The sequence below is a fragment of the Phyllostomus discolor genome, chromosome 8 (assembly GCF_004126475.2).
Source record: "Phyllostomus discolor isolate MPI-MPIP mPhyDis1 chromosome 8, mPhyDis1.pri.v3, whole genome shotgun sequence".
In the NCBI taxonomy this organism is placed as follows: domain Eukaryota; kingdom Metazoa; phylum Chordata; class Mammalia; order Chiroptera; family Phyllostomidae; genus Phyllostomus; species Phyllostomus discolor.
This window is the reverse complement of record NC_040910.2, coordinates 106,028,978-106,041,245: the sequence shown is the minus strand read 5'-3', so window position 1 is coordinate 106,041,245 and position 12,268 is coordinate 106,028,978. Positions and strand designations below refer to the sequence as shown.

The window sequence follows — 12,268 nt, the reverse complement described above, 5'->3', positions numbered from 1 at the left end:
TCACACAGCTAGGGTGGATCTGAGCCTGGTCTCTGCATTATTAATCCATAACGACCGCCCTGGCCCGTCCACCTCCTCTGACCCCGTCTATGGGGTCAGTTGTGATGTTTATAACCTGTTGGCAGCCTCACCATTTTATTTTGACCCGTCCCCACTCAAGATGGCCCTTTGGTCACCATGGGGCGGCCTCACTAGGGCCACCAGGTAAGGTTGTGCAGGTTGTAAACTGAAGGGTGACCTCTGTGGCAGTGGGAAACCTGTGTAACCATCAGTGGTGGCTGTCTTTTTCTGCTGGGGCTGCCCAGGCCCCAGCCTCTGCCTGCTGCCCGGGCCAGGCCTGCGGTCCTCAGGCCTCTCTGTTCACACCCACCCCTTCTCTTCCAGGGTTTGCTGCTTCCCGGCAGCCTGCAAAGGCCCCACAGACAACCTGAAGCCCCTTCTGCTGCTGCCTGGCCAAGTCCCCTCCCCCTCCCCCGTCCCTCCCACCCTCCAAAACGGGACCCCCATCTGTCAGCAGCCCACCCCATGTCCCGACGAGGCTGAGCCGGAGGACGAGGGCCCAAGCCCTGACGCTCCTCCGAGACAGGCTGAAGGACCCCCGGCCCTCCTTCTGCAGCCGGTGCGAAGGCTGTGGCTGCTGGTCCCCGATCGCAAGGTGGCCCGCCCTGATCGCAAGGCGGCCCCCGGGCAGGAGCAGCCCAAGGGGAGGCCCACGAGCTACCAGACTGAGGTCTGAGCTACCAGACTGAGGTCTGAGCTGGGGGCCGGGCGTAGACCTGGGCCCAGGAAGTTACTCTGAGCACCCTGCTAGCAGCATGCCCTTCATTCCTTGGCTCCCAAGCTAAAGGTGGCTCCTTGCTGACTTTTAGGGATCTCCGTTCTTGGCCCTTTCTTCTCAGTCCCGAATTCCTGTGTGTCACCAGAGTGTTCTACCTGCGGGTGAGGAGTCCCTCTGCTCAGTGTTGTGCCTTCCCCCCCCCCCCTGCCCCACCCCCTGTCTCGGCCTGTGAGCATCCAGGCTCCCGCCCAAGGCCCAGTCGCTCCCTCCCACCGTCCACCCCTCAGTGCCCTTCCAGATGTCCTCCCATTTCCCACCCTTTACTCGTAAACAGCTGGAGTCAGGGGCGCAGGACCCCCACCTACACCTGCCCTGCTCCCCGCAGTGCTTCTCACTCTCCTGTTGCTTGTCAGCCTGTGTATGTGCCGGCGCAGGAAATAAAGCAGCTACCTGTGCACCACCGGGTCCAGTCTCCAGACGTCTGTCAGGGAGCGTGCATGCATGCATGTGTGTGTGTGTGCGCGTGGGTGTGTGCGATGCTCTTTGGTGGGGCAAAGTTGTGGAGAGAAGCTCAGCTCCAATATCAAATATGCCCAAAGCTTTGATTACACATATTACTTAACCACATCAACAACCCCTGCGGGGCGGTGGTTGTCAGATGAGGGAACTGACCCGGGCAGGTTAAGTGACCCTCCTAAGGGTCTAACAAACAGCTGGTCAGGGAGCTAGGATCTGAACCTGAGACTTCAGCCCTGACTGGTGTCACTTAGTTGGTCAAGCATTGTCCTGAAAAGCGAAGGGTCGCGGGTTCGGTTCCTGGTCAGGGCATACATCTGGGTTGTGGGTTTGGTTCCCAGGCAGGGTGCATACGAAAGGCACCCGGCGAATGATCGATGTTTCTCTCTCACATGGACGTCTCTCACCCTTTCTTTCTCCCTCCCCTCCCCTCTCTCTAAAACTAAATAAATAAAATCTGGAGCCCAAGACTTTAGGCCTTCCAATCCTTTCTGCTCCAGGGCCTCTGACCTAGTGCTCGGTGGCGAAGGGTGAGGCAGGGGTGAGGATCTCTCCCTGTCCCGGACAGAGGTCCCCCAGAGGCGGAAGCAGACCCGGATCAGGGTCTGAAAACAAGCAGTGTGTTTGGAAGGCGGTCCCAGGAGGCACTCTTGGAAGGAGCTGGGGGCTTGAGAACAGAAGGAAGCTAATGAAAGGGAGTTTAGGCAACCGAGGCCAGTCCTTCTGGGGCATTCTGGGAGGAAGGGTCGTGTTTTACAACTCAAAGGGTGGTTCATGGGCCAGCATCAGTGACACCTCCTGGGAGTTTATCAGAAATGCAGAATCATGCCCTGACTGGCGGGGGTATGGGGGTGGGCTGGCTCAGCTGGGTGAGCGTAGTCCCATAAAGCAAAGGGGTGCTGGTTCGATTCCTGGTCAGGGCAATGCCTAGGTTGTGGGTTCTGTCCCCGGTTGGGTGCGTATTAGAGGCAACCAACTGATATTTCTCTGTCACATCAGTGTTTCTCTCCCCCCTCTCTTTCTCCCTTCCTTCCCCTCTCTTGAAAAAAGAAAAGACAAAAAAGGAATACAGAATCTCAGGTCCCACCCCAGACCCACAGATTGAGGGTCTGCACGTTAACATGGTCCCCCCACAACGCACCTGCGTGTTAAAGTTGGGGTCACACCAACATACAGCCCAGCTCAGCTGTCCCACCCAAGTGGTGGGGAAGCCGGGGCAACTCCCATTCTGCATTGGCCGAGGGCCGTTCCCGGGGCATTAGCTCACTGCCGCCCTGGCCTCCCGCACCCGGGCTGAGGCAGAGTCCCCTGGCAGAGGGTAACGGGGCTTGTATCAGAACGTGGTCAGCGTGGACAGAACGGTGAGTGCCAAGGGCACGGGCGGGGCCCCGGGGCCTGCTGGGATCCAGCCCCTGCACCGACGGAGGAGCACTGAAGCTCCATCGTGGCGTTCCCTCTGGCCTGGCATTGCTTCTTTAAGCTGAGGGCTGGTCAGAGAATCTGGAAGCAAAGCTCTACACCTGGAGGGCGAATGGTGTATACGCTGTGACCCCACTGCTGCCACTGGTCCTGATGCCTCGAAGTGCTATTCTCATCTCTGCCCTCTGACACTCCTCCTATAGTCCCCGCATCCTCGGCCGCGGGCCCGGGTTGCTTTCCCGGTGCAATAACCTAGACCTTCACTCCTGAGAGGGCTGAACCCTTGGTCACCCTACCCGTTTCAGGCCATTGTTGCTGCAACTTCCTGCTCATGGTCCTCAGCAGGCAAGAAGGCCCAAGGGACACCCACATCCCAGACCCTGAACACTCCTTCCTTCTCCCGCTGTGCGGCGGTGACGCTAGCTCCTCGTGCTACCCAGAGTCCACGGCCTCTGACAGTAATTGACTTTTCTGTTTGCTGTCTAATAGCACAGAGAGCCAAACACGGCCGGGCAGCAGCTGCACCTTCAGGGTTTAGGGGAGTCCGGGGTGTCCCCTGGTAGAAGCATCCTTACCTAGGAGCCGGGGATTCTGGTCCGGAAGGGTCTGGAATTGAGAGGACAGGAAGCACAAACCTGAGGTGACTCTTGGCAGGGAGGGTGACAGGGGCCACTTCCACTCTACCCCCTGGGGCCTGGGCCGGTGTGTCCTGGATGTCACGGCACAGCACTGGCTAACAACCCCCGGTTCGAAGTGCATTCTGCACCCTAATCCCCAGGGAGCCCCCGTGAGTTGGTGCCTTAGCTGCACTGTTGTTTTAAATCCTCTCCAGAGGACACGCTCACTGATTTTAGAGAGAGGGGAAGGGGGGAAGGGGGGGAGGGAGGGAGGAAACATCGACTGGTTGCCTCCTATACATGTCCCAACCACGGATCGGACCTGCAACCTAGGTATGTGCCCTGACTGGGAACCCAACATGTGACTTTTTAGTTTACAGGATGATGCTGCAACCGACTGAGCCACACAGGCCAGGGCCTTAGCTTTGCCTTTTTTTTTTTTAGAAATTTGTTATTCTTTTTTTAAAAGATTTTATTTATTTATTTCTAGAGGGGGTAGGGAGGGAGAAAGAGAGAGAGAAACATCAATGTACGGTTGCTGGGGGTCATGGCCTGCAACCCAGGCATGTGCCCTGACTGGGAATCGAACCTGCGACGCTTTGGTTCGCAGCCTGCACTCAAACCACTGAGCTACGCCAGCCAGGGCTCTCCTATTTTCCATAATCTCATTCCTACAAGTCCCCTGACCAATCGGGGGGAGCCATCTGCCACTGCCCAGAAACGGGTACATACCCTGCCCCCAGGCCACCTCTCCCTCCAGGCCGAGCGGAGGAGCAGGTCTCCTGCCGGAAACTCTACCCACCGGAAGAACTGTCCCTCTGCACTGCCGTTCGCACCCCCGAGTGGCCGTGATTCAGCAGCAGTCCCCTTCCTGCCTTTACCAGCACATCGAGCCTGGCCTGGGCTCTCCCTCATCTACGAGCTGGCCCCGGGGGGCCTCCAAGGAGGCTGTGGGGGTGAGCCCAGGGGAGGTGCAGTGGACATAGGTACCTGGGGCGTGGGTGACTGACTGTGTGAGTAACTGGTTCGTGCCCTCTGGCCCTCCTCGGGCCCAGTCCCAGATTCACCATTTACATCCTAGCCCAAACCTCTGCTTGTCCCACCCAGCCTTGTGATGGGGAGGGTCTGAAAAATACCCGGCCCGTGCTGGGCCACTCTGGTTGCACAGTGACCTAGTGTCCAAAGGTCAAGTGCTCCTTCCCTACGGGGGCTCAGGAGCAAGCCGCAGTGGCTCTTTAAATAGTAAGGGGTTCTCCTCCGCCCACAGCAGGTCTCGCTCTGGAACAGGGGTCCACACACTCTGACCCACGGGCCAGATCTCACCCCTCCCCTCCGCTATTTTCACACAGCCTGCCGGCAACGCATGGTCGTCATATTTACATAATTACATTTCAGCTGTTTATTTGAATGCTTCCACAATAGTCTTGATTTTGTCTCTGGGCCTGCAGGGCCCAAGGTATTTCCCATTTTGCCCTTTTGGAGGAAGTCTGCCAGCCCAGGGGCCGCACTGCCGCTCTCCTCCTCCGACTCCCGTCTGTCTGTCTGTCTGCCGTGGACTGAGAGGCGCTTCGGGAGGCACTGACTGCCCAGCGTTGCCCGCCTGCCCGGGACGCAGAAAGCCCTCAGGGGCACATGCTGGTGGGAGGGTGCCTCCCACAGACCCAGGAACAGTGAGGGGCTGTGAGCGAGACACCAACGAGGGCCGGCGCCAGCCACTTGCCCATCTGACAGACATTCACTGGGTACCTCCCGCCCTTGGTACCGGGGCTGAGGCAGGGAAGAGGGGCCCAGGGTCCCCACTCCCACGGAGTTCCCCTTACTAACTGGGGAGGCTGCAGCACACTGGCGAACCAAACGCTACCGGCTGTGACAGGCGCTTTAGGGAAAATATAACGCCACCATTAGAGAATGATGGGGGGCTGGGTGTGGAGGGCGAGGGGCAGAAAGGGTGGGTCCCTCGGGAAGAGGCGTTTCCACCGAGGCCGGTGGAGGGAAAGGGCGGCCAGCTAGACTTGTGCTGTGGGGGGCGGGGGAGCGAGGACCTATGACCTGAGCAGGAAAGAGCAGGGTGCGTGTGTGTTGGGGAAAGGAAGAGACGGGGGAGAAACGGGATGCCCATGACGGCACCCACCATGCAGACTTGCTCTTGGAGCCTTGACGATAAGTATAGATTTTATTCTAAGTGTCATGGGAAGCACTTGAAGGTTGGAGTGACACGATTGGAAGCTTTTAAAAAGTTTGCTCTGGCCCTGGCTGGTGTGGCTCAGTGGATTGAGTGCTGGCCTGAGTACCAAAGGGACGCCAGTTCGATTCTCAGTCAGGGCACATGCCTGGGTGGTGGGCCAGGTCCCCAGTAGGGGGCGCGTGAGAGGCAACCACAAGGATGTCTCTCTTTCTCTTTCCCTTCCCCTCTAAGAGTAAATAAATAAAATGTTTAAGAAAAAAACCCAACTTCCTCTGGTCCCAACCCCTACCCCCTGTTCTCCCACCCCTGGTGGAGATCCTGGTTCAGTGTGTGGCTGTGGGGACACCAAGAAGGATGAGCCAAGATCCCTGCCCCTAGATGGGCGCTCCACTCTCTTCCCTTACCCCTGACTCCCCTCCCTTGGCCCATGACACGTGACACTGTGCGATCCTTTGGAAGCTAGTTTATTTCGATTGGTTTCCCCTGGGGCAGGGCTGGGAGGTGACGGGCTCTGAAGCTCGGTTCTAGGGATGCTGGCCCCCATTCTCAGCGCTGCGGCGGCCGAAGTCCATCCACCCGTACTCTTCTTCTTCTTCCGCCAGCCACGGCCCCTGCTTCTTGGACATGTCTGAGGATCAGCAGGGGGACAGGAGGTGAGGATGGGGCCGGACACTTAGCCTCTGGGACTGAGGCCAGCGCCAAAACTGGCGGGGCGAGGCAAGCAGGGACGGCTGTCAGCAGCTCCTACCTGCCACCAGGTCGGGGGGGCCCTGGAACCTCAGCTGCCTTTGGTGGTGAGCGGCTGGGCCCAGCTGGTCCAGCGAATGTGGATCCAGGCCCCGAGGGACCCCTGGACCGGACCGTACGTCCTGCAGCCGGGAGCCAGGCTTCCAAGAAGCCTCGGAGAAGGTGGCCAGAGCCAGGGCCAGGAGGAGCATGCATACACACAGTCGCTGCATCATCTTGTCTGCCAAGGAGAGCGGGGCCCGGCTTAGAGGCGGGGCAGGCCCGGCACCCGGAGGGCAGGTCTGCAGCTCGGCAAGGGCTTGTGCACTGTTCCTGCCAGCTCCCCCAGCCCCCAGGCCTTGCCCCTCTCCGCCTTACCTACCCCAGTTCCAGCGAATGCTTTCCTCAGAGGAAACACAAACCTGGAGAAATGGTTTCTAAACCGTTAGGCACAGTCTGAGGCCATGGGAGCAGCTCTGTGGATGTTTCACTCTTGTAATTTAAGGCAGACTTTAAAAAGTAATGCCGGAGGGACACCCACAGTCAGCTGCGTCGCAGACCACGCGGGATCTCTTTGGAGACCTCCAGCGCATGCACCGTGTGCACCACCAGCCACGTGCGTTGTCCAGTGTGGCAGCCACAAGCCCCAGGTGGCTCTTTGCACTTAAATTAATTAAGATGAACAGGCCCTTGCTTGCACTGCCACGTGCCCAGCACACAGGTGGCTGGTGGAGACCGTGTCGGGCGGTGCGGACGCAGAACTCCACCGTCGCCATGGGCAGCTCTTTCAGCAAGGGCTGTTCTGGGAAAGAGCTTGAGATGGGGCCCAGGAACCCTGGGGTCCAGTCCCAGCCATGCCCAGTAAGTTGGGGTTGCTTCTCCCTCTGGGTCTCAGTTTTCTCCCCTGAGAGATGATGGGAGATTAGCCTTGGTCCCACCCACCTCCCCGAGCTGGGATGCGAATGGAGCAAGAGGGTCAGGCCTGGGCCCCGGGTGAAGCAGCAGGTCAGCTCCAGGGCAAGGGATGGGAAGCCAGGGTGGGTCCTGCTGCTGTGACTTCATCCGGCCCTGGGCTAAGGGAGCGGCCCTAGCCTTAGAGACATGGAGACATGAGCCTGGTACCTTGACAGGGGTGTGTGTGGGGGGGTTGGTCCCATCAACCCTCTTCCCAGCCTCTCACTCCCCTCCGGGGGGCTCTCACCTGCAGAACTGGGAGTCCGCTGACGCTGAGGTCTGTCTGGTACCGCTCGATCCTCTGCTGGGCCGGCAGCTCCAGCCCTGCCTTATAAAGCCCTCGAGGCCCCTCCCAAGCCCTCTTCCCCCACAAAGCCAGACTCCACACCGCAAGGGGAGCAACCCCAGCCCTGCCCTGCCCTGCCATCTAGAGTGCGTCACCTGGGTGTGGGGGAAGGGACAGGGAGCTGACTTCAGGGTGGGGGGCAGGAGCAGGGTAGGGGCAGTTCTTCTGCTGGGCACGAAGGCGGGGGCAGAAAGGCTCCCCGGGGTCAGGAACAACGTCCCCAACCACGTCCTCGGGGTCAGAGGCCTGCTGCTCATCCCTCAGACCACTTCCTCTTTGGGGGGCTGGTGAAGCAGACGCACCAAAGGACCTTAGATTCGGAGAAAGCATGTGTCACCATACATCGATGTTTGCAGATCAGGGAGTGCGTGGATGCAGAGTGACATATCGATCCCCTGTCCCTCTGGCAGGCCTCTGCAAACAGGACGTGCCACAGTTATCAGGAGCAATGGGCCGTGGGCTGATGGCCCAGCTCTCTGCCTGGCGCTGCCTCCAGGTGGGCTCTGAGTCCCCGCATCTTGCCGTACCTGGAAACCCCTGAGGACCGCCCCCTCTCCCCGAGCCCTCTCTGCTGGGCTGGATTTAGCTTGCAGCTGCCCCTGCATCTCCCCAGGCCTGTTCCTCATCCTCCACCTCTTGCAAACCCCCTTCCTAGAGCCAGTTCCTTGAGGCTCCTGCACCTCAAGGCTCATGGGGAGACAGCAACCTGCACAACGCATCCACCAGTTTTCCATATAAAGAGACATCTTCAAATGGTTAGCAAAGAACCCTGACCAAAGTGGTTCAGTTGGCTGAGCGTCATCTGGAAAAGCGAAAGCTCGCTGGTTTAAATCCCGGTCCGGGCACCTGCCTGGGTCGCAGGCCGGGTCCCCAGCTGGGGCGCTTGCCATCGACGTTTCTCTCACACGTCGTTTCTGTTGCATGTCGATGTTTCTTTCCCTCTCTTTCTCCCTCCCTTCTCCTCTCTCTCTAAAAAATAAAATAAAATAAAAAGTGGTTAGCAAAGAGACTCAAGGGTTTGTCCAAGATGTTCCAGGAAACCAAGTGGAACGCTTTGCTGACCTGTTTGGTAACTGGCTGCCTGGGTCTGGTCTGGATGGATGTAACGAGCTCTGGGCTGTTATGTATCCTTCCGCAGCGGGGACTAGAGATTTTGCTTTTGTTCGTGCGTCATTAGGGCCCTTCGTGGTCTGGAGGAGTTTAGAGGCCCCTCGGGCCCTGAATAAAGGGCAGTGGTACCCACGCTCACAGCCAGCGTTGCGGAGAATTAACAGGTGATGAAGGAAGCAGGTTTTGAGGTATCCATGGCAACAAGTGGCCGAATGTTCTGGTGAATAACCACCCTCATCCAGAGCAGGTCTCGGTGACTCAGCAGATAGAATGAATGTAAATGACCGAAACAGTGCGGGGGTTGGCGATAATAACTGAATCACAGACTCTCAGAGGTGGAGGGGACTTTGAAAGTACTGGCAGGGGTGGGGGGGGGGTGGACAGAGGGGAGCAGCTTTGCTCATACCCTGAGAGGAGATGTTCGTGTTGCCATGGTGACGGGAAATTATGAGCTTTCAGCAGAGTCCTGCTTGTACCCGAACGAGAGGCTTGATTTCTGCTGTGGGGGGTGGAGGTGGAGGGTTGGGGTGTGGGGGGCATAATGCCCTTGGCTTTTCTTCTTCCTCTTCTCCTCCTCCTCCCCCTCCTCTCCCCTCCCCCTTCCTCCCCTCTCCCCCTTCTTCTTTTTATTTTTTTGCCCCTCAGCTTGTCTTCTGCAGGCTGGTGGCACAGGGGTGCACCCCCTCCGGTTAGGCAGGCGGGCAGAATGCCGCTGTCCTAGGGCACTGGCGAGCATGCAGCAGGGCTCAAGGTCACCGTCGCGAGAGCGAGCCCTCACCCTGAGAGCCCACCAGCACGGAGTCCGCAGGTTCCCTTCACCAGGGCACCTGTGGGGCTCTGGGCAATTCTGTCCCTGTCCGAGCTATTTTTTCCTCCAGAAACGGAGGGGAATAACTTGGGGGAGAGTCGTGTGCAGGTGACGCACGTAAGGCACCGTGCGCAGTGCCCAGAATTCCACGGGGGTCTAGTCTGTTTGCACCTTCTTTCCCTGTCCTCTCTGGGCATCCCCTGGCCTCGCCTGTGGAATGGGAGTTGTTCGCTCCTCCGGCCCAGGGCTGCAGTGAGGGGGAAATGGGGCAAGGACTGGGTGCTCACTGTCGCCAGGGAGCTTCGCCTCTCCCAAGGCTTAAGGAAGGTGATTCCCTAAAGAGCATCTCCTTTGAACCCGAGGTCTTTCCTCCCACTGGAGGTGACACAGAGGGACAACCGCCTTGAACTGTCACTGAAGAAGGCAGCAAAGTTGGAGCCCACGGAAGCTGGCCCCGTCAGAGACCAGCGCCTACTGGTGTGAGGAGGGTCTGGGAATTGGTGAAGCTGGGTGGAATCCGGGATCTAACGCTCTGACTAGCAGGTGATCAGAAAATCCCGTTTCTAGGCCTGTCTGCCAAGTTGAAGACCAGATCCCTGACCCGGGGCCCCATCCCCTCCTGTGGACCCTGCCCCTGCGCTCCCAATGATGACAGTGCTACATGCCAGGCATTGTCACTGCTGCCAGCCCTTCGCATGAATGAATGCAGTTGCTCTTTATCACGATCCTGGTGCGTAAGTGGGAGCGTGTTCCAATTCTCCAGATGACACAACAGGCCGAGGCAGGTGAAGCCATCCTTGTCCTGAATTCACGTGACCAAGGAGAGCCGGGCTCGGAACTCACGTCTCTGTCCCCCAGTTGCTGGGTCTTTCTTCCCTGGGTGGGGGGGCGGGGGGCAGGGTGGCGGCAGCGGGCAGAATAATGTTTCTCCAAAGACGTCCACACCCCAACCCCCAGGACACATGAACACGTGACGTGGCAAAAAGATGCGGATCTTTTGCAGATGTGATTAACATTACAGACTTTAAAACAGAGTGCTTACCCTGGATTATCTGAGTGGGCCCAGTTTAATCAGAGGAGCCTTTAAAAGCAGAGAATGTTCTTTGGAAAGGACTTGAAACGCCCTTGTTGGGTCCAAGGTGGGAGGCCGAGGCCCGCAGGACGAGGTGTGCCCCTGACAGAGGCCCCACAGGCGCACACAGCTGAGTCCGGCCAACGTCCTGCCTGAGCCGGGAGGCAGATGCGTCCCAGGGCCCTCGGCAAGGAGTGTGGCCCGGGCCACGCCCTGCTTCTGGCCCAGTGGGCCACGCTGCGCCTGGGCTTCTGGGCTACAGAACTGTGGGAGAGCGGGCTTGTGTGGTCTGAAGCCTTCATTGGTGGTAATTTTTTATTTTTTTTTGTTCCTCACCCGGGGATGTGTTTCTTGAGTTTGGAGAGAGAGGGAGGAATTGGGGGGGCAGAGGGGAGAGAAGGAAAGAGAGAGGGGGAGAGAGGAGCGTGGATGTGAGAGAGAAACACCGATCAGTTGCCTCCCGTCCGTGCTCTGACTGGGGGTCGAAACCGGAGCCCAGGAGGGTGTCTGGCTGGGCACAGACCCCACAGTCTTCTGGTGTACGCGGGATGGGGCTCCAACCCACTGGACCACCCTGCCGGGGCACGTCAGTGACAGTACTTAGGGCGGCAGCAGGAAGGGCATGCAAGGGTTTCCAGCCCCGGGAAGGCTTCTGTCGGTGAGGACCAGCCCCGAGTGGGTTTGCCTGTGATTTTCCAAATGTGTTAGGGTGTTGGACTGGTGGTCTCTTCCATTTTCATCGCAGTTATTGAGCGCCTGCTGTAAGCCAGGGTGTGGTGAGGCCCTGGGGTGAGGGGTGAGCATGGTGGCCCTTTCCCTGCTCCGGGGGAGTTTGGGTGCTAGGGGAGGGGTCACATGCAGAAAAATAGACATGACGATGGTGCCCTGTGACGGGGAGAGCAGTTCCTGGGAGGGGCCCAGCTCTGCAGCCGGACCACAGGTGGCCTTGGGAAGCGCCACTGTTACTGGTGGTCGCCATGCTGGCGCTTCCTGGATGGAGGAAAAGTCAGACGAGGATGGTGGCTCAGTCACCCTGTCCCAGGCAGTGGGGCCTCGGCGGGTGTGAAGGTGCTGGGACAAAGAGTGACACGTGGGAGGTGTTTGTGTGAACATGGGCATCCAAGGCCCCTCCCCGGGTGGGGGGCTGGGGTGGAAGAAGGAGGGTCATGACTGGTGGTGGCCTTGCCTGTTGTCTAGGACCACGAGGACAGCCAGCATGCTGCTCTCGGGCTGAGCTGGGAGGCCGCCCACTGACCTCGGGAGCCAGGGGACAGGCCCGGGGATACCTGGGACTGAGAGCCGGAGGGCGCCCCCACCTTAGCCTCTGCCTTCGCCCCCTGGCCACCCCTCTCACGTTCTCACCTGAGGGCCACCTGTGCATTTGGAGCGGCGGCTCCCAATACACGCCTCCTGTTAAGATCACCTGGGGAGCCCTGAGCCCCACCCTCACACTCAGGCCGCACAGCACCCCGGTCCTCTCCTGGGCTGGACTCCCAGCTCGCACCGCCTGACCACATGATCTAAGGCCAGTTGCCGTCTGGGTCTGGAGGATGGTAAGGGCACTTGCCCTCCAGGGCCAGGGTGATAATTGGTCGCCCACACAGGTAAGTTCTGAGTAAGTGCTATTATTGTTGGTGTTTTCCTGACTGCAGCCGTACCCACACCTCATGCGGCTGCGCTCTGCGGACTGACAGGATAAACTCCCCCTTTCCTAGATTATTTTCTTCTCCACTCTTC

The 12,268-nt window shown here is 59.0% G+C and overlaps 1 protein-coding gene across 1 annotated transcript; it reads right to left on the bottom strand.

Annotated features, from left to right (window-relative positions):
• Positions 1-5,918: 5,918 nt before the first annotated feature.
• Positions 5,919-6,561, bottom strand: GAST (gastrin). Its single transcript, XM_028519174.2, has 2 exons — positions 6,264-6,561; positions 5,919-6,143 (listed from the first exon to the last, which is right to left on the bottom strand). Exons 1-2 carry the CDS (start codon positions 6,475-6,477, stop codon positions 6,040-6,042), a joined length of 318 nt encoding a protein of 105 aa, XP_028374975.2. The 5' UTR covers positions 6,478-6,561; the 3' UTR covers positions 5,919-6,039.
• Between the last annotated feature and the right edge of the window lie 5,707 nt (positions 6,562-12,268).

Bases quoted from the DNA above. Each gene is read 5' to 3' on its own strand.
- GAST (XM_028519174.2), bottom strand. From the start codon at position 6,477: ATGATGCAGCGACTGTGTGTATGCATGCTCCTCCTGGCCCTGGCTCTG. The intron at 6,144-6,263 runs GTAGGAGCTGCT...GCTGATCCTCAG, and splicing joins CCCCCCCGACCTGGTGGCAG to ACATGTCCAAGAAGCAGGGG.